The 20,732-nt window shown below is 35.7% G+C and overlaps 1 protein-coding gene across 1 annotated transcript in view; it reads right to left on the bottom strand.

Annotated features, from left to right (window-relative positions):
• Nucleotides 1-519: 519 nt before the first annotated feature.
• The window catches only part of LOC148945448 (uncharacterized), a 34,336-nt gene continuing 14,123 nt past the window's right edge, over nucleotides 520-20,732 (bottom strand). Inside the window, exons 2-3 of the mRNA XM_089099350.1 lie at nucleotides 2,945-3,115; nucleotides 520-1,518 (exon numbers count right to left, since the gene is read on the bottom strand). Coding sequence (XP_088955476.1) covers nucleotides 833-1,518; nucleotides 2,945-3,115 — 857 coding nt within the window. The 3' untranslated portion in view covers nucleotides 520-832. The remainder of the gene's footprint in view (nucleotides 1,519-2,944; nucleotides 3,116-20,732) is intronic.

Genomic DNA, 20,732 nt, shown 5'->3' with positions numbered 1-20,732 from the left:
ATACAAAAAAACATACAGCAGAACAAAAAAACGGATGATGAAACTCCGTTTTGCTTCCCGTCAGTCTTTTAGAGTGCGTTCTTACTGCTTTTCGTTAACTGGTCTTAAACCGTTTTAAACAGTGGTGGGAGATGGATGGCAAAAGTAAACGCAGAACTTCGTTTGTTTTGATGAATGTTATATAATATGTGTTTTTGAAATTTGTTCTATCTTTATATATATTTTTGCAGTTAAATGAATATTAAGGAGCTGCGACTTTGCGTTTTACCTTTATCATTCGTGAATCACTGTATGAGGATGGTGATAAAAAAAAGTTTATCCGCTAACTAAGACTCAATGGTCAAAGGCCCGGGGTCTGGAATTAGGCCATATTTCGTTTAACCGTCCTGCACTTAGTGGGCTACCGTATGGAGCGTGAAAGGGTGAGATAAAGAAGGGGTTGTTGAAGAAAAATGTCTTAATTAAACAGCTTTAAAGTTTGAACAAAATACGACTACACTTAGTTTCAACACCAAATATATTTCATAATTTTTTCGAGCTTCTAGTCAAGTGCTTCTGTTAGTCAAGTTTGAAAAAATTGATCGACAAAATTCTGTTTTTCTTTCCGGAATCGCATCTGGCTCCCGTAGATCTGCTCTCTGACCGTTTTGAATGTGGTACTTTATTCACAAATTGCTCAAACACCTCCAAAAACACAACAAAAAATAAAATAATTCTTACTGAAAATTACCCAATCTTGAAGCCATCTACCGGTTTTCTACTCAAAATTGCCAAGGTTTTACAGATTGTTTGAAAAAGAAAAGTGAAGACAATGGATGAGTTCAGATTCGACTTAAATTAAAAATGCTCTCTTGTGCACTTTTTGGTGCCTATAAAAATTGCTTGATAGAGAAAAACACTTTTTACACACATCACATTCAAACGGTTTCTCACCTGTATGCACCCTTTGGTGTATATTTAAATAGCATGCTTGAGAAAATCTCTTTTGACACGTATCACATTTATAAGGTTTATCACCTGTATGCAGTCTTTGATGTCTAGTTAAAGAGTATTTCGAGAAAAATCTGTTCTGACACATATCACATTTAAACAGTTTCTTACCCGTGTGAACTGTTTGATGTTTATCCAAAGAACTTGAAGCACAATATCTCTTCTCACATACATCACATTTATAAGGTTTCTCACCTGTATGCAGTCTTTGATGTATTTTTAAAGAGTCCGATCGAGAAAAACACTTTTTACACACATCACATTCAAACGGTTTCTCACCCGTATGCAGTCTTTGGTGTATATTTAAATAGGACGCTTGAGAAAATCTCTTTTGACATATATCACATTTATTATGTTTTTTCCCTGTATGAATTTTTTGATGTCTTTCCAATTTTGAATGTAAGTGAAATCTTTTATCGCATATACTGCACTCATAGTATATTTTGCACTTTCCCCTATTCAAGCCAATATTGGAATTTGAAGCTTCCTTAGGTGTATTGGTATTGCTCGATGACGTATCTGCAATTCCTACAATAAAAAAGGGGGGATAGAAAGTACCTAAAACGCTATAATAGGACTTCCTCAATCATATATCCCTAAGTAATCACAAAAAAATCAGACAAATTAAGGATTTTTTTACACCAAAACGAGAGGCTTGAACAGATTCAGGTCTATTGATATAAGCATTATAAAAATTAAACTACTAAATGTTGTATTTACAAATTTTGCGATTCAAATAGCAAAATATCCCTCTGTTAAGAAAAAAAAAAGAAGAAAAAATTGTACTTGCAATTAATTAAGCTTTAGGTTAAAGGTGGATCTAAGGATCTAAGAGTTTGTCTTTATTTGCTTATACTTTGAGCAAAATACCAACGGAATAAAAAAAAAAAAAAAAAAAAAAAAAATCTGGAGAATATAACCACCTTTCTTACATAATTCCATTTAAAAAAGCTAGTACACTAGTACCAACTCTGTATTCCTGAATCTCTGAAAGCTTGTAATTTATTTGAAGTAGTTGGAACTTGATTATATTATATATACGAGTATACACGTAAAAATAACTGATCAGCCAATTAGCAGTAAGAACAAAGAAAAGGCAATTAGCACCCTGAAGCAGTTGGAACTTGATAATCTTATATATATGTCTCCGGCTACCCGGCAGGCTTTTATGCCCGGCAACAGCTAACCAGCAGGCTTTTAAATATTGATTCTCAGTGTCGCTTATCTTCTAACCAACGCTCTTGTCCCAGTGAATCAGCCGGTTGATTTACATCATTCAAGTTACGGAATTGTTTATGGAACTCTTTAGAAATCAAGTGACGTCCTATAAAACGCCAAACCAATTCATTTGGAAATTGTGGAGGTGACAATTCAAGTAAGCAAGCAGCAGCCTCCAAATGAGTCACCTTTGTTGACTATTCATTTCTCGGGACCATGTAAGACTCTACAGTGAATAAATACAAATATGTAGGGTTCCAATAACTTTTAATTAACACTTGCATAGTTTACTGCATCTTTATTTCTCTGTTCTACATTCTTATTTTTTATTTATTCTGATCCCTATTAAGAGATGTCTTGTAACCGCTGTTTCTTTTGCTTAACTTTCATTTTTGACTACTCGGAAATTTCACTACCACTTATCTTTTAAAGGCATATTTATTTGTTCTTCATTATCGTTTATTATAACTCCAGAAAATTTGTTTTTTCAATGCCCTTCACCTTAGCGTCTCAGGATGGTCTTGTCATATTTGATGGTCTTGGTTGTTCATTTTCACCCGTGAATTTATATCTCAGGTCTTTTTCTTGATCTTGTCTCATTTGATAGTTCAGTTTGTTCATTTTGAGCAATTGACCACCCCCATGCCTTCTCAAGACCAGAACAAGATCTGAACTTTACTGAAAACATAATAGAATTTAAAAATTTTCAAGTTTTGACAAAATATTTGAAACATACCTTGACAGTCAAAAGCTATGGCACCTGATTCTTGGTTGTCAGGTTGAAGTTTACAAGGTCTTGAAGAGCCAAGAAAATTACTCAAAGGAACATCTTTATGTTTAGGTAACAAAAGAAGGTTTGGATCACCAAAAACCTCCTTATTGTGACTTGGTAAAGCATCTTCAACTTCTAAAACAAAATGAAAATAAAATAGACATAAAAAAATCAACAGTAAAGCTTACTGAACAAATTCAACAACTTTTTGTTATACATTAGCCGAGACAATTCATAATAACAAGCAGCACAATAGAACTCTGAGTTTTCAGGCTCTTCGTATTTTTAGTATTTGCTTTACCCCCCCCCCCCCAAGACCATTTCGTATGGAAGAAATTGTGGTTGATACTTCGGAGGTGGCTAATTCAAGCAGAGTATGATATTTTGAGTATCATTTTTAAGAATTGAAAACGACAGGTCAACCAGCCACCCCTCCCACACCCTCTTTGGCTGCTTTCCCTAAAAGGACAAAAATTTCGATACAGAGATTATGGTCAAAATGATAGAACGTTCCTACCACTATACCTCTACCTGTGAGATACCCCGCCATAATCTTCAGACCAAGGGCTATAAGTTATACAAGTTGTCAAATGTTAACATATTGATTTTGTTATTTCGAAAGGGAGGCGTGTTTTATCCTTGATCTGGAAAAAGGCTATGGGTGTATAAGTCAAAGTTTAAAGAAATAAAGAAACAGTATGTGCATGCAAATTGACAAAAGGGCGTATCAGCAATATTTTAGCAACAGCATATGGTATTAAATTGAAACTGTCAAGGAAACAACTACTAATATTGCTACTACTATTGAAATCAAACAGTTCGTGGTAACGAACTGTAAGTAAGGAGCGACCCGGCTCAATGGTAACCGAAACTCTAAAAAGGGGATTTTGATACCAATAGATACATCAAAAGAATCAGATTTTAATGTTGATTTCAAGTATATAAGTTTCATCAAGTTTATTCCAATCTATCAAAAGTTACGTGCCTTATAAAATTTGGCTTTTTTTATAAAAAAGGTGGAAAGACCCCCTAACAGTTATAGAACCTTAATGAAACTTTCACTATCATATTCAGCGTATCAGATAACCCTACTGTAGAGGTTTCAAGCTCCTATCTACAAAAATGTGGACTTTTCCATTTTTTGCCAGAAGAAAGATCACGGAGGCGTGTTTATTTGTTTGTTTGATTTGTTATTTTTCCCCAGGGGTGATCGTACCTACCCAGTGGTCTTATAATATCATAGGAGGGATCATTCAAACGGAAATTTAAAGTTCTAGTGCCCCTTTTAAGTGACCAAAAAAAATGGAGGGAAACTAGGCCCCCTCCCACGCTCATTTTTTTCCCACAGTCACCCGATCAAAATTTTGAGAGAGCCATTTTGTTCAGCCTGGTCGAAAATATGATAAAAATGTCTTTTAGGATGACTTGATCCCCCAAAGTCCCCAGGGCGAGGGCTGACAGTTATGAACTTTACTCAATGTTAACATATAGTATTGGTTATTGGGAAGTATACAGACTGTTTCAGAGGAGATTTTTTCTGGTAGGTGGGGGAAGGAGAGGGTCGGGGGTAATATGGACGGATCTTTCCATGAAGGAAGTTTGCAGGGGGGAAGGGACATTGCTATGAAGGGGGCGCCGGATTTCCCAGCATTATTAAAGAAAAAGATCAGGAATTAAATAAAAAAAACAAGTTTTTCAACTGATCAACTGATTGTGATTAAGAGGTCATTTTTAAAGAACTGGAAACAAAAATTCGAACTATAGTTTAAAGAGCAGGGTCTTGACTAGGGGGCGAACCCCCTAATATACGTGTTAAAAATTTATGAATATAGAAGTACATTACTTAAGTTAATTCTAAGTTAAGTATATTTATTACTAATAAAAAAGTTCGTAAATAAAATTAAACAAGTTTCGAGAAAGCAATTTAAACAAATATAATATGAAAATTTTGTTTTAATTATAAATGTACGGTGAGCCATAATCAAAACCTGCATTAATTCAAAAACGTTCAAAAATTAAATAAAAAAAACAAGTTTTTTAAACTGAAAGTAAGGAGCGACAATAAAACTTAAAACGAACAGAAATTATTCCGTATATGAAAGGGGCTGTCTCCTCCTCAACGCCTCGCTCTTTACGCTAAAGTTTGACTGTGTCTCATAAGTTTATTTTTAAAACAATAAAAAACTTTAGCGTAAAGAGCGAGGCGTTGAGGAGGAGACAGCCCCTTTCATATACGGAATAATTTCTGTTCGTTTTAAGTTTTATTGTCGCTCCTTACTTTCAGTTTAAAAAACTTGTTTTTTTTATTTAATAAATCAAAGAGTTTAGGTTCATTCAGTTCGTAAAAAGGGCATCCGCGTAATATCCAAGGAAAAACTAAAGGTATTACGTAGGAATGCACCAATGTCCGCTCGTCAATGGTTTACGGTATTAAGGTGAAACTTTCAGGGATTTAACGAATGCTACTACTTCTACAACTGAGCTAAATCAAAGGAAGTTGATTTATACTCTCAGAATGGCATAGATTCAATATCCTAAGAATAGGACAGAGTATAACTTTCAGGAAAAACTGAGGAATATAAGAAACTAAATCAAAAGATAGTATGTGAAAGAAAATTGACAAAAACGCGTAGATGAAATTTTCCATGAAAAGCTAGAGGTATTACAATGAAACTTTTATAGCATCTTTTTAATGATGTTGAAGTAAATAAAAAGATACTATGCCCTTCCAAGTTCCTCGAATGCTTGTACTTCACTCCACTGTAAATTATATATCATTTTTCGGAAATACTTTTTTCCCTAAAATTTCTAGAAAAATCTTAAGGATTTTGGGATTAATATCTTGGAAACTAGAGGAATAATGAGAATAAAACTTTCAGCAATACATCTTAGAAATTAGTTGGGTTAGGAAAACGAACCTCCAAAGAATAGATGCCAAGCTTCAATAATCACCTAGCAAATTGATGAAGATGTAATGTAATGAAGATAACCGGTATTTATTGATGTTTGGTACATGGTTCGTTCGATTACTAATGCCTTAAGCTTCTTATGATTACTAGTAAATTAAGCTTGTTAGGATCTGTTGTATTTGTATATTTTTGTTGGATCCAATGCTTCAAACTATTTACTAATTGGCTTTACTATAGAAGAATATTTTTAGAAAGATCAATTAGGCTATGCTATTGTGTTGTATTTACCCATTCAGTTAGAATACTGAAAATAACATTGTTTTTTTTCTGATTTGAAAAACATTACTTTTCTATCTTTATATCTACCTGTTCTCACTGTTCTATATCTGTTCAATGGAAAAGAGTTGTACAGCCCCCAACGATTAAAGATTGAAAAACCTGACTCAATCGGTAAATGGGGCGGTACAAGTGTTTTGTTCTGCTTTCAGTGTAAAAGGACAATTTTTGTATTTTCACTCTGAGATCCAGTGTGGCAATTAAGGAGAGATAAGGAGAGATAAAGAGAGATAAGGGGTATTAAGATCAAAATGATCTTAATACTTAAATAACAACTAAAATAATAATCATTAAAAACCACCTTTTCTAGGAATGAATAAATCTAAGATGGGGGAAAATACATTGGCGTTCTGATGCCCATGGTGCCCCAATCATACATTTCTCTGCCACGACAATGCCCTAGATAGAGGTACCCTCGCGATATACATTTAGAGTGGAAATAAGAAATTTCCACCATTTTCTAGAGCGTTTTCGGGGCAAGTTAGATGGGCTCTGGACTGTATAATAAGAAAAAAAACATTGCTAGAAAACTCACTTTCATTCTCACGAATATTTGATTCAAGCTCAGAAGGCTTGAAATTTCGACTAAGCTGTTCAGATACGCCAGGCGAAATCACCAAAGAAACATCTTCATGTTTGGGTGATAAAATGGGATATTTCCTCATATTATTATAAGGATAATACCTTATATATATATATATATATATATATATATATATATATATATATATATATATATATATATATATATATATATATATATATATATATATATATATATATATATATATATATATATATATATATATATATATATATATATATATATATATATATATATATATATATAATGCTTTTTTGACAAAAAATTCAATTTCGGCAACCATTCTGTGATAGGAATTTTGAAATAAAATTCTATTCTACTATGTTTGTCTTTTGTGATATTAAACTAAAAAAACAAGTTTTTTAAACTGAAAGTGAGGAGCGACATTAAAACTTAAAACGAACAGAAATTATTCCGTATATGAAAGGGGATGTCCCCTCCTCAACGCCTTGCTCTTTACGCTAAAGTTTTTTATTGTTTAAAAAAATAAAGTTGTGATACAGAGTCAAACTTTAGTGTAAAGAGCGAGACGTTGAGGAGGGGACAGCTCCTTTCATATACAGAATAATTTCTGTTCGTTTTAAGTTTTAATGCCGCTCCTTGCTTTCAGTTTAAAAAACTTGTTTTTTTTTTTATTTAATTTCTGATCGTTTTTTAGTTAATGTAGCTTTTATTTTGGCTAACCGTCATTGAATAAGTAAACAAAATTTGCATAAAATTTTTACTTTTCTTTTGCTAAATGGATGTCCTTACAAATTAACTTTCGTAACTAACTTCTATATTCGTATATTTTTCTTCTGGCAAAAAATACGAAGTTGCAGATTTTTGCAAATATGAGCTTGAAACCTGTGTAATAGGGTTTTTTGATACGCTGAATCTGACGGTGTGATTTTCATTAAAATTCTTTCACTTGTAGGGGATGTTTCCCCCCTCTTTAAAAAATCGGGTTAATGTTCTCAGGCTCGTAGCCTTTGATGAGTAATACTAAACTTCATAAAAATTATATATTTAGATTCAGCATTATAAGCCCATTCTTTTGATACATTTATTGACATTAAAATTCTGTTTTTAAAAGTTTCGATTACTATTGAGCCGTATCTCTTGTTTTTTTATTGTTTTTTTTATTACGTATGTGTTATTACGTATATGAGGGGATTCTCCCCTTAGTCAATACCACGCTCTTTACGTTAAAAGTAAAAAAAAATTTTTATTCACAAACCCCTGAATCACAAAGGTTGTTTAATTAGAATAGATAGCTCGTTTGAAAGCACTAAAAAAAAAACTGTAGCGTAAAGAGCGAGCTATTGACTTGGGGGAGAACCCCCTCACATACGTTATAATTTCTGTTCGTTTTAAGTTCTAGTGTTCCTTCTTACTTTCAGTTGGAAAAAACTTGTTTCTTTTTATTTAATTTCTGATTGTTTTTTAAATAATGCTTGGAAATCCGGCGCCCCCTTCATAGAAATGTCCCTTACCCCTAAGAAACATCCTCCACGGAAAGATTCTCCAGAGTAAACCCCTCCTCTAGCCCCCCCTCCAGAAAAAAAATCCTTGCTGAAAAGGTCTGTATACTTCCCAATAACCAATAAATAATGCTGGCAAGTCCGGCGCCCCCTTCATGGCAATTTCCCTTCCCCCATGGAACCTTCCTTCATGGACAGATCCTCCAACATAACCCCCGACCCACCCTTCCCTCCCACTACCAGAAAAAAACCTGAAAACTTCTGTATACTTCCCAATAGCCAATACTATATGTTAACATTGGGTAAAGTTCATAACTTTTAGCCCTCCCCCTGGGGACTTCGGGGGATTAAGTCATCCTAAAAGACATATTTATCATATTTTCGACCACGTTGAAAAAAATGGCTATCTCAAAATTTTGATCGACTGACTTTGGGAAAAAAATAAGCGTGGGAGGGGGCCTAGTTGCCCTCCATTTTTTTTTCACTTAAAAAGGGCACTAGACATTTTAATTTCCGTTCGAATGAGCCCTCCCACGATATTCTAGGACCATTGGTTCGATACGATCTCCCCTGGGAAAAAAACAAACAAAAAAAACAAATAAACACGCATCTGTGATCTTTCTTCTGGCAAAAAAAATGCAAAATTCCACATTTTTGTAGATAGGAGCTTGAAACCTCTACAGCAGGGTTCTCTGATACGCTGAATATAATGGTGTGATTTTCATTAAGGTACTATAGCTTTTAGGAGGTCTTTCCCCCTATTTGTGAAAATCAGCCAAATTGTCTCAGGCGCGTAACGTTTGATAGGTAGCACTAAACTTGATGAAAATTATATTTTTGAAATCAGCATTCAAATCTGATTCTTTTGATGTATCTATTGGTATCAAAAACCCGTTTTCTAGAGTTTCGGTTACCATTGAGCCGGGTCGTCCCTTACTTACGGTTCGTTACCACAAACTGTTTGATTTTTTATCAAACAGATTAGTCTTTTCTTGGACGATAGTTTGTTGTTTTAATTTAAGGTATATGTTTTACTCGATTAGATCTATCTCATTAGATCTCTCTATTAACTCAATTAGATCTTATATTATTATAAGGAAATAGAAGGATATTTCCTTATATTAATAGGATATTTCCAGTTATATCATTAAGCTCAGTGAAAATAAGTTGTTTTGTTTGGTTTATTGATGTTTGTCTCGATATTTTATGTCTGATTTCGTTTGTTTAAGATCATTTGTGTTTTTCGTTCGTTGATGTATTTTATTTTGTATTTTTTACTCCTCAATTTTGAAGGAAATAAATAAATTATGAACAGAGTTAGAAGAAGGATTGAGGGTCAGAAGCCTACCCAACTTGGCATTAACGATTCGTAATATAACTCTGACTCTAGTTTCTCCATAATATAACCAGTTAATCTCTATAATAGACATGATACGGCCACTTCAAGGGTCTGGCCTCATTAAGCACCCTTCACCCTATGGCCTAAATCTCATCTCGCTCCCCACAGAGGTATGTCTCTTTTGATAATTCAGTTTAATGGAATACCAAAAGGGCAGAGTTTCGCAGGATATATTCTGATCTAGTATGTTACTGTCGTACGTTTTATTAGAAAAAAAAACAAATGTCGCATCAACATTTTGACAAACGAATAGAGAGACTTCAAACTGGACTTATTAGGAATTTCATAAACACATATCCCAGGGTTAGGAAACATGAAATTAGGAGATACAGAATGTATTGACTCAGACAGAAAGGATGGGCTGAATAGGCCTGGAAGAGGGCTTATTTTGAATAAGTAAGCAGCTAAGTCATGCTCACACAGGAAACCTCAGAATAATAGTTCTAGTTGCTCATTTTATGACTATAAAGTTCAAGGTATCAGTCGTAGTAGTATACGCCTCTGTAAATCGAACTAATGGCGATACTGGTGATATACCGTCAGTAAATTGTAATATATTTAAAATACAAAAAATAAAGTTCCTTCTTTCTAAAGATAATTCCGATTTCCTCTAATTAAGTTTAAATCTAGTTTCAAAAAAGAAAAGTTCTTAATAAGCAAAAAGAGAAATTGTATTTTAGCTTCAGTCAAACAATGACTCTATTCGGTTTGAATTTCGCTAAGATAATTGGCAGTACAAAAACTACTAAACACAATGTTTCGCAGGAAGTCTAAGTTATAAGAGCAGTGTGACCGTTTAAATCATCGAAATATTTAAAACAAATCATTGGACAGATAGTTCGCATAATATAGTGAATTTGCGAACATAATTAATAAATAGCGGCCCCCTTTACAGGACTTGGGCCAATTGTGAGTCAGCTCTTAGAGCGCAGGACAAAAACTGTTTTATAGTGTTGTAAAAGTGCTTTTTTGGAGGAGGAGTAGATCAGAACTATTTCGGCGTTCAGGCATTGCAATTCAGTCATTGTTATCTCAGCCACTATGGTTGCCAGTTAAAGTGAACCACTGCTGTACCCCTAACATGTAAGTCACAATAAAACTATCGCTTTTCTACTTGTGTTTATTTTATTTTATATGTCTGTATCTTGTCACACGACAGGTAATCAGTTCGTATACCTCCAAGGTAGCGCTCCCAGGGATCTGATTTCAACATAACATTAGAGGTAATTGATTTCAAGATAACTCAAGGAAAAGAGGTTACATTTATATAGTTACACATTTTATTTTCTCTCAAAGATTGAGGGTGGCGCGGTCATAAATTTACCTTACTCCCCATTGCTGTGGCGCGATCATAAACTTAATTTTATCATTATTTTTATAGCTTGCCTAGGCTATTAAGTAGCTTAAAAAAAATCACCCCGGAAGAACTGGCAAGATCGGTACACCGCTTTAAGCCATAATATTACATATGGCGCAGTCGGAAATTGGAGAAAATCATGCGAACTAATTAGACTATAAACTTTGTAATTTAAATTTAATTATTGGAGGGATATAGACACATAAAAAAAGTGATTAGGGGTATAACCGCTAAGCTATTACAGAAAAACCCTTTAAAATATCTCATAGAAGATGATTCTATTAAGATTAAAAGGCCAGGCCTTAACCTTTCTAAAGCAAATTGAACGTACTATAGGTGATGACGCCAACTTGCCAATAAATACGGTGGACAAAATTGTTAACGGCATTTAAAGATAGATTTATTGAAACCAGTTCTACACATAAATTAAAACACGGGATGGTGTGCTTTGACCATTCACAAAATATAAGAGAATATCTTGATAATATACGGATTTCATTAGAGGCAAAATACAGAAAAGGTTCAGGAGAACGGTATGAAAAAGTCATACTAAATACCCTTTTGCAAGGACTACACCCAAAACTATATAGAATGGTAGTATCCAAAAATATTCAGACGTTGGATCTTGCAGTTCAGGGGGTAGAGCGATTGATCGAAGTTGATACTATGGTGGCTAATCACAGTAAAGCAAAAGTAAATAGCCTAGGCGATTCAAAAGCAATCTTGACCTTCAAGGGCGATCAGGCGTCTCCCAATTTCTTTTCAAGGGATAACTCCCCAGTGCCACAAAGAAATAAAACGCAAGAACCCGCTAGGCAAAAAACAGTATGGTTTCAGCCCGTCAAAAAATTTAGTTATAAAAATAACCCTACAATAATAAGATGCTATATTTGTAATCGACCTGGGCATCTCTCGAGAGAGTGCCGCTATGTCCCCAATCACACATCAAGAATTGCTGTCGGTAGTACGCAAAATTATGGCAACCATTTGTTCGGAAGAACAAATTTTAGCACCGGTGGTGCACAAGACTATAGCCAGGAAAGATTGCGGCAATCAGTACCTTACAACGCATACCAACCAAATTTCTACAATCCTACCCCCAATAGACAAATTAATTACCGATTTGAAAACCCAAATACTCGCCAAAGGCAATATTATGCGAGAGTGGTATATAGAGATCCCGAAAATTTGCCGACGAGAAATACAAATTTTTCAAGCCGACGGCAATTAGTTAATTGGCCGACGGGAAATGAAGATTTTTCAAGCCAACGGCATTGACAGTCAGCGCCAGCCGGCACTGACGCAAGAAATCCAAACTACAGTAATAATACATGGCGAAGGCAGACAAATGTAAATCAATTAGATATACCTACGGAATCTCACATGTCTGAATATCTATTGCAGGCACCAGCGCATGAAATAAATCCTCAGGGAAACGCGTCAGGCCCCTCAGAAGAATAAATTGGACCCAGAGGGTGCCCAGAATATTTAATAGGTCCAAACCAATAGTAGTACCGTCTTGTAGTGATAGTAATAACAAGTTACCTATATTTAATGATTTTTGCGTAGCAAATGTTTACTTTAAAGCCTTAATTGATTCTGGTGCTACTGCGAACATCATAAACTCATGCGTATTTAATATGATGCCTCCGCATATTAGGCGACAAAGAAATTTTAATAATCCCAATTAACTAGCGTGACAGTGCATACATTGGATGCAAGAGGTTCAATTCGCTTAGATGTAAAAAGGAATAATAGAATTTTTCCGACAAATTTAATAATATGCGATAACTTTCCGTAGGAAGCCATAATCGGCGCAAATATTTTAAGGTCTAATAGAGTACTATTAGACGTGGCAAACGAAAGGCTTGTCTACCCGGCTAAGGTAGGCGAAGGAATTTCTACCTTAAGAAACTGTAACAGAGGTTACGAAGACAACGTAACAGTGAATAAAATTTCTAGCGGTACAATGTCGCAATCTTTTGAACCTCATGTCTCACAAGCAAGGAATGGCATAACCAAAAATTCGTTCAGTTATTCTGAGAGACATCGTAGAGATGAAGTAAATTTAAATAATAAGTGTATTGAATCTGCAAAAATAAAAATAGGAGATATGCGACAGTAAAGGTCAAACAAAATAAAGAAAAAAGCGGAATTATGGAAAAACATAGTAAAACCCAACGTCACGCCGCAATGACGCAGCATAGCGCCAGTATGAATCTAATAGACAATGAAAATAAAGAACAATATTATGGATTCGCGATACGGAAAAACAAAGATCCCTCCCAAAACAATGCAAAGAATTCAAATATCACAAATGATTGAACAAGTGGATAGCAAATCTGAAATATGGTTTGCGATCCCGTCAAATGAAATTCCCGAAAATCTGCTATGCGAAGAACAGATTATAGCTTACAACAAAGGAGGAGGTTTTATTTGGGTAACTAATAAACATGAAAATGATACAATTACAATATAAAAGGGGACATGTTTAGTCCAAATCTAAGTTATCTCGGAAAATGATTTAAATAAATGGGATAATTCTAAAAGGAACCTAGTTAACGGCATTAAAACTCTAATAACAAATACCCTCTAACTTAATCACATAAACAAATTTAATATGGATCATTTTACGGACTTAGATCTTAAGAAAAAATTATGCGAATTATTATGGAATTTTAAAGATGTATTTTCCGCATCTGAAGATGACATCGAACTGATACAATTTTATGAACATTAAATTTTAACGACTGCTAATCCTGTAGCGAAACAACCATATCGTGTGCCGTATAAGCACAAAGAATGGTTAAAAAATAAAATCCATGAATTAGAAAAAAAATGAAATTATACGCCCAAGTATAAGTCCGTATAGTGCACCAGTGATCTTGGTACCAAAAAAGAATGGTGATCTTAGACTTGTAGTAGATTATAGAGCCCTTAACAAACAAATAGTTAGTGATAAATTTCCTTTACCAAGAATAGATGAAATTTTTGACTATTTCATGCAAAAACAAAATCTTTACTTCTTTGGATCTTACCCAAGGTTACCACCAAGTGAAAATAGCCGAAAAAGATGTCCATAAAATTGCATTTTCTACGGCCGAATGTGGTTCATACGAATATTTAAGAGTACCTTTTGGGCTTAAAGACAAGTTCAAGCGCACTATGTAGACCATTATTGCATCTATTTAGAGGATTAAAAAATATCATTCTTTTTGTTGATGATGTCATATGCGTGGGAGAAAACGCTGAACAACACTTAGAAACATTAGCTAAGGTGTTCGAGAAATTCAGACAGGGCAACTTAAAATGCCGGCCTGAAAAAGTAAATTTATTTCAACCAAAAAATAAATATTTAGGAGTAGTGGTGACGCAAGGAGAGATATCTCCAGACCCTGATAAAATAAAATGTGTTGAAAACCTCAAACCCCCAGAATTATGAAAGAATTTAGAGGAATTCTAGGTCTTACAGGCTAATTTAGAAAATTCGTGCTCAATCACACTCAAATTGCGAAACCCATCACGGAGTTAACTAAAGGGAAATCCCAAAATGTTATCTGGTCCAAGAAAGCTAAAATTTCCCTAAATCGTCTCAAACAGGTACTCACTTCTGAACCAATATGATCACTTCCTGATTTCGAAAACGGACAATTTGTGGTCACAACCGATGCTAGTTCAAAGGGCATTGGCGCTATTATTTCGCAAATAATCCCGGTAGAAAACCCTAATCCTCTAGAGGATTAGGGTTATAGAAAAATTTAGGGTAAATAGAAAAAGTTATATGCTATTCGAGTAGAACTTTATCAAAAGGCGATAGTAGTTATTCCCCACAAACTTAGAATTATTATCTATAATCCACCACTTGGACATATTTAGACACTATTTAATCGGTAGAATTTTTATACTACGATCAGACCATGAAAGCTTGCAGTACCTGCGCACATTTAAGAACCCCACGGGAATTCTAGCTAGATGAATTATGAAAATCCAAGATCTAGATTACGAATTTGAATATTTAAAAGGTAAACAAAATGCAGCTTGTGACTTTTTGAGTAGATTCCCAGAAAATATGCCGTCGGAAGCCGATAAAAACGAAGTTAACACTATCAATGCTAAGAATCAAAATGATAATATTATTTGATTTATTAAAGTTATAAAAGTAAAAACATTTATATTTTTTTTTCAAGAAAGTGCAAATTATGTTCTGGCCTTGAGAAGGCATAGGAGTTTTGAGCCCTAATCATGTTAATTTCTGCTTGTATTGAGTTTGACTCGGTTATTTATTATAATTTCTGTTCGTTTTGGGTTTCCTTTATTCATCGATGCTGATTTGTGGTAGCTTCACACTTGGTAGATTATTTGATTTTATTTTTAATCATTTTGGGTTTAATGGAATTCATTACTTTTCATTAAAAACTTATTTTGAGGAAATTTTTTTTAATTACTTCCTGTTCGTTTTATATTATTGACATAGTTTTTTCAGGTAAATAAAAATTTCAAGATAATAATAGTTTAAATCTTTTCATTTTTTTAAGACTTTATAGTTTGGCCTGCTATCTATATGCTGGAGAAAATTTTTCAGCAATTTTTAATAACATACACCCTTTTAAAAATCTGGACATAAATAGTAGTGTTTAATTTAGTTTCATACCTCCTCTGGTTGACATGACTAGAAAACTAGAAAACTTGATACCATTCGCAAGAAAACCTGTTTACTTTCATTGATAGCTTGGATAAACTTACGCTATTTTTATTTGGTTAAAATTTAAGAGCAGAAGTATCCCCGAAAGTTTGAAAATAATCCCCTCAGTCGTTCTTGGGATACTGCTGAGATGCCTAACTGGGAATTAACATTAACACAGTTAATTTTGATTTAATCTTAAGGCAACATTTAGTTTTTAAACATAATAGGCAAATGGAAGGGTGGGCGTGGGAGGGGGTTAGTTGCACTCCAATCACTTTCAACTATTAAAAAGGGCACTAGCCCTTTCTATTTACAATCGAATGAGCCGTTTTCGAAGTTCCCGCGACAATTCCTTCGATACAAAGTGCCCTGGTAAACAAAAAAAAAAAAAAAAAAAAAAAAAATGTACCCACATCGCTCTTTACTATAAAAATTGTTAAGCCATCCAATCACTTTCGACAATAAAAAAGGGCACTAGTCCTTTCAATTTCCAATCGAACCAGCTCTTTTTGAGTTTCTACGACAACGCTTTCTATAAAGACCTTATATGCCCCCAGGGCATAAATTACAACCCTTGCCCTGAGGGCTGTGAGGGTGCTGTCATCCTCAAAGACCTGATTTCCAGAACTTTCAACTACGTTGAACAAAATGGCTATTTGATAGGATGTGTTTGGGAAAATGGTTGGCGTGAGAGAGGGGTTACTTGCCCTCCAATCACTTTCGACTATTAAAAAGGGCACTAGCTCTTTCAATTTCCAATCAAATGAGCCCTTTTTGAAGTTTCTACGACAACGCTTTCTATAAAAAAAATTATATGCCCCCAGTGCTTAGCTTAAAACCTTTGCCCTGAGGACTGTGGGGGGAGTCTCATCCTCAAAAACATAATTTCCGGACTTTTTAACTACGTTAAACAATTTTTTTTATTTGATGTGTTTGGGGAAATGGTGGGTGTGACAGGGGTGTTAGTTATCCTCCAATCACTTTCGACTATTAAAAAGGGCACAAACTCTTCTAATTTCCAATCGAATGAGCCCTTACTCAAGTTTCTACAACATCACTATCTATAAAAAACTTTATATGCCCCCAGGGCATAACTTACAACCCCAGGGGTCGGCCGCAACGAGGTGCGCAAAAAAAGTGACTTTAGTTACTTGAGGACACCAAAAAAGTGACAAAACGTGACTTCTCAGAAGCCGTCAAAGCATAGGCAGATTGATTACACGGATCCCAATTACTACCGTAAGATCATCACTGGCCTTTGAGAGCCCAATAAGCTATGGACAGAAAGGCTGAAATCCTTATTTTTTTTCTTCAACTGATTTTATTAATTTAATTATACAAAACGATAACTTCGATAATTGTGCGACTTCGATTATGGTACTAGGAACGAAAACTGAACTTCGGTAAAGAAGAAACTTCAGTTATTGAAAAAGAAGCGTCAGCCACGACTAGATATAAGCAATCACTGGACATTATGTCATCACTTCTTTGACTTTTTCGAAAGGCGATCAATTAGTTTAGATTTTCTCTTCAGAACAAGTGCTTCAACCAATTCAGCATGATCTGCCCTTTCCCTTTCTTCGGAGCGAGCTTTTAATGCTGCTTCCAACATACTTTGAGCAAGATCAATGTTCAAAAAGTCCTTCTCTTCCACAGCTTTCTTCATTTGTTCTCCGGCCTCTCTCAGATGGGTATCGCCTATTTCCTTCTTCTGCTTAACCATCTCTTTTTTTCGTACAATGTCTGACTCTAGGTCCGCTATTTTCTGCTTCTTCCGCGCCATCTTCTGGATTCCTTGTTCAGCAACTTTCTTGTCAGCTTCAAGCTTCTCTCTCTCTCTGATTCTTCCTGTCTTTACTCAATAAGGTATAGTTCATAGCTGGCTCTAGCTGATCTAGCCAGACAAAGCAGCTTGTTTGTGATCAGCACACGCTTTGGTCTGTTCTCATAGTCGCGGAGCACATCCGTAACAAAAACCTTAGCATTCAGCGTCCGCTCTTCTGTACGCGCTTGAAGGCTAGTCATCAGCAGAGCTGACCGAGAAAATCCTCCCTCTACGTCTGCACTTTCATGACAGATTGACAGAGCCGCCCAGAGATCCGACCTAAGGCCTGATATTTGGTTTCACCAGATGGTGTTTTCAGTTCCAGGATCTTTTGCCAATAGCTGTCGATTCGAGGACTCTCCGTGGGTGGCGGCACGGGATCTGACTGTAATAACAACCATTCTCCCTGAATTGGGAAGGTTTAGGCAGGCAAGGCTTCGGAAAAACTAGTTGTTCACAGAGCATTTTGTCAGCAGGTACTGTACAGCAGCTTTGATATTCTTCCTGATTCTCAGGAAAGAAATTTTCCTGTCTTTCAGAATAGCTTTCGAAGAATCCAGAGCAGCCAGGACCCTTTCATTACACAAGGGTTGCTGTAGGTAAACATCTGCAGTACTATCTATGCCTTCAAAACCACCGAGGATCTGGAGATTGACATCATCAGCTGGCATAATCTGCCCCAATAGAACTGTGCATAATCATCTCAGCTCAAAGTGTACCACATGAATTAATGGCTCCTGTTGTTGAAATACACCAGTAAAAGCAGTGAAAGTTGCTGCAGAGCTTACAATGAACTCAATTTTGGCTTTCATTGTTTGCTTTTCGAATATTTTGCATTTGACATCAGGTACTTCAGACTATTTGTCTTTGGCATGAATTCTAGGAAATATTCTATCAATGCAGGCAACTGTTCGATCAAGCGGCATGCTGCTTCCCCTATGGTGAGCCATCTCGTGAGGACGTCCTTGACAAACTTATGCTGAGGAACTTTAACTTTCCGTTGACACTGGTTGAAATCGTCAGAACGAGTTGGCCATCCGCTGAAAAAATGGCAAATAGCGATAATCACATCAGAGCACTCCTCCCCAAGTTCTTGTAGCCCTTTCAGGAATGCATTATTCAATGCATGAATGTTGCAGGTTCCAATATTCAATAGGGCTTTTGATTACCTTTTTCTCTTTTCTGAGTCTACAATTAACAACACTTTCTTATTCACGGTTAGACCATCACTTGCAAGCATCAGCAATCTCTCAAGTGAAAGTCCTTATCTTCGATACTCTGCAGGATTTTCTTACTCAGATCTTCACTGGTTGCATGTCCCATATAATATGTCCGAAGATGCTGAGTAACCACTTGTTCCACTCTTTTGATCAGTATCGAATTCTTAATTGAAGTTCCTTTACCCCACCATTGTTTGTTGTTTCATCATATTCCAGCACAAAGTCAGATTTCTGGATGTCTTCAACTAGAATTTCTCAAAAGTACGGATAAATAGCCTCCGTCAGCAAGTATGTAATTTTTTAGCACTTAACAAGAAGCCTTCTGGTACAGCATCGGGGAACACTGTTCGAAACCCCTCGGCAATATGATCACAAGAAGCTGCAGCAAAAGAACTAGCAATAGTCCTTAAAACCCAAACTATCTCCGCCCTTGACGCTGCATCTTGCTCACAGAGCATTTCCAGATTCTTTCGTGGTACGCTATCGCCACTATGTGAGTTTGGGTGGTTTCCGGTTGAAGCTGATGCAGTGAGTCTCAACTGACGCTGGTTTAACATGGCAGAAGCATTCTTTTTGTGATCTTGTGCGGCTGCATGTTGAAGAAGGGTCTGGAACCCTTTCTGGCAACTGACTGTCTTTTTAATAACTTTACAGTAAAACGAGCTGTTATTGTCACTCCATTTTGTGCACCACTCTTTCACTTTATGCCCAGCGCCGTCTTCCCTACTGAGCCAGCTCTCAAAAAATTTTGTCTTGCCCATTATTTACAGCAACCTGAAATAAGAATGGGTTTTAGGACGTAATTCAAAAACACATAAAGCTAATACAAATACAAACTGAAAAAACAAATGAAAACAAGAATTTAATCTTACATTTTGACGTCCTCAGACCTGTGGGTATGCATGCCTTTTGCAGGAAATGGTCTAAAATCAAAGAAACGGGCTAACACTGAAAACATACAGAAGGAATCTTGGCCTAACGGTCAATTTGCTCAGCAGCCAGGCAAGAATGGATGCTAGGTGAACCAACGGCCTACAAAGAACCATAGGCAGTTATGGTATGGTAGAATTAATTCAATCAATCATCTTATTTGCAAGAGCCTATATCTTAACACACACACACTAACCACGTTTATCACAGCCATAGACATTGTGCGTCTTGAAATACAGTCCAAATTATCAAAAAAAGACTTACCTTTTTGTATAAATTATGCCACAGTTGACAGTCAACTATAACATACTGTTCCACCAAAAAAATTAGGTCCGAAACGTTGAAAAAAGTGACTTTAGTGATAAAATGACAGAAATAGTGACAAAAAGTGACAGGTCCCAAAAAAGTGACAAAAGTGATAAAAGTGACAGCGGCCAATCCCTGCAACCCTTGCCCTGGGGGCTCTGAGGGGGTTATCATCCTTAAAAACCCAATTTCTAAAACTTTTAACTATGTTGGACAAAATGGCTAACTAAAAATTTTGATTGGATGTGTTTGGGGAAATGGTGGCCGGCGTGAGAGGAGGGTTAGTTGCCCTCAAATCACTTTCGACTATTAAAAAGGGCACTAACCCTTTGAATTTCGAATCGAATGAGCCCTTTTTGAAGTTTCTACGACAAAGATTTCAATAAAAACCATATATACCCCCAGGGCATAATTTAAAACCCTTACCCTGAGGGCTGTGGGGGGAGTGTCGTCCTAAAAGATATTATTTCCGGACCTTTCAACTACTTTGAACAAAATGGCTATCTAAGAATTTTGATTGGATGTGTTTGGATAACTGGTGGGCGTGGAAGGGTTATTAGTTAATTTCCAATCACTTTCGACTATTAAAACGGGCACTAACCCTTTCAATTTCCAATTAATTGAGCCTTTTTTGTATAAAAACACTTTCTATAAAAACCTTATATGCCCCCAGAGCAAAGCTTACAACCCCCTTGCCCTGAGGGCTGTGTGTGTGTGTG

This window comes from Artemia sp. Qi Xiang Cuo, chromosome 13, assembly GCF_049724085.1.
Source record: "Artemia sp. Qi Xiang Cuo chromosome 13, ASM4972408v1, whole genome shotgun sequence".
Taxonomy (NCBI): domain Eukaryota; kingdom Metazoa; phylum Arthropoda; class Branchiopoda; order Anostraca; family Artemiidae; genus Artemia; species Artemia sp. Qi Xiang Cuo.
Note: the sequence above shows the minus strand (reverse complement) of the source record. Positions and strands in the feature narration are given on the sequence as shown.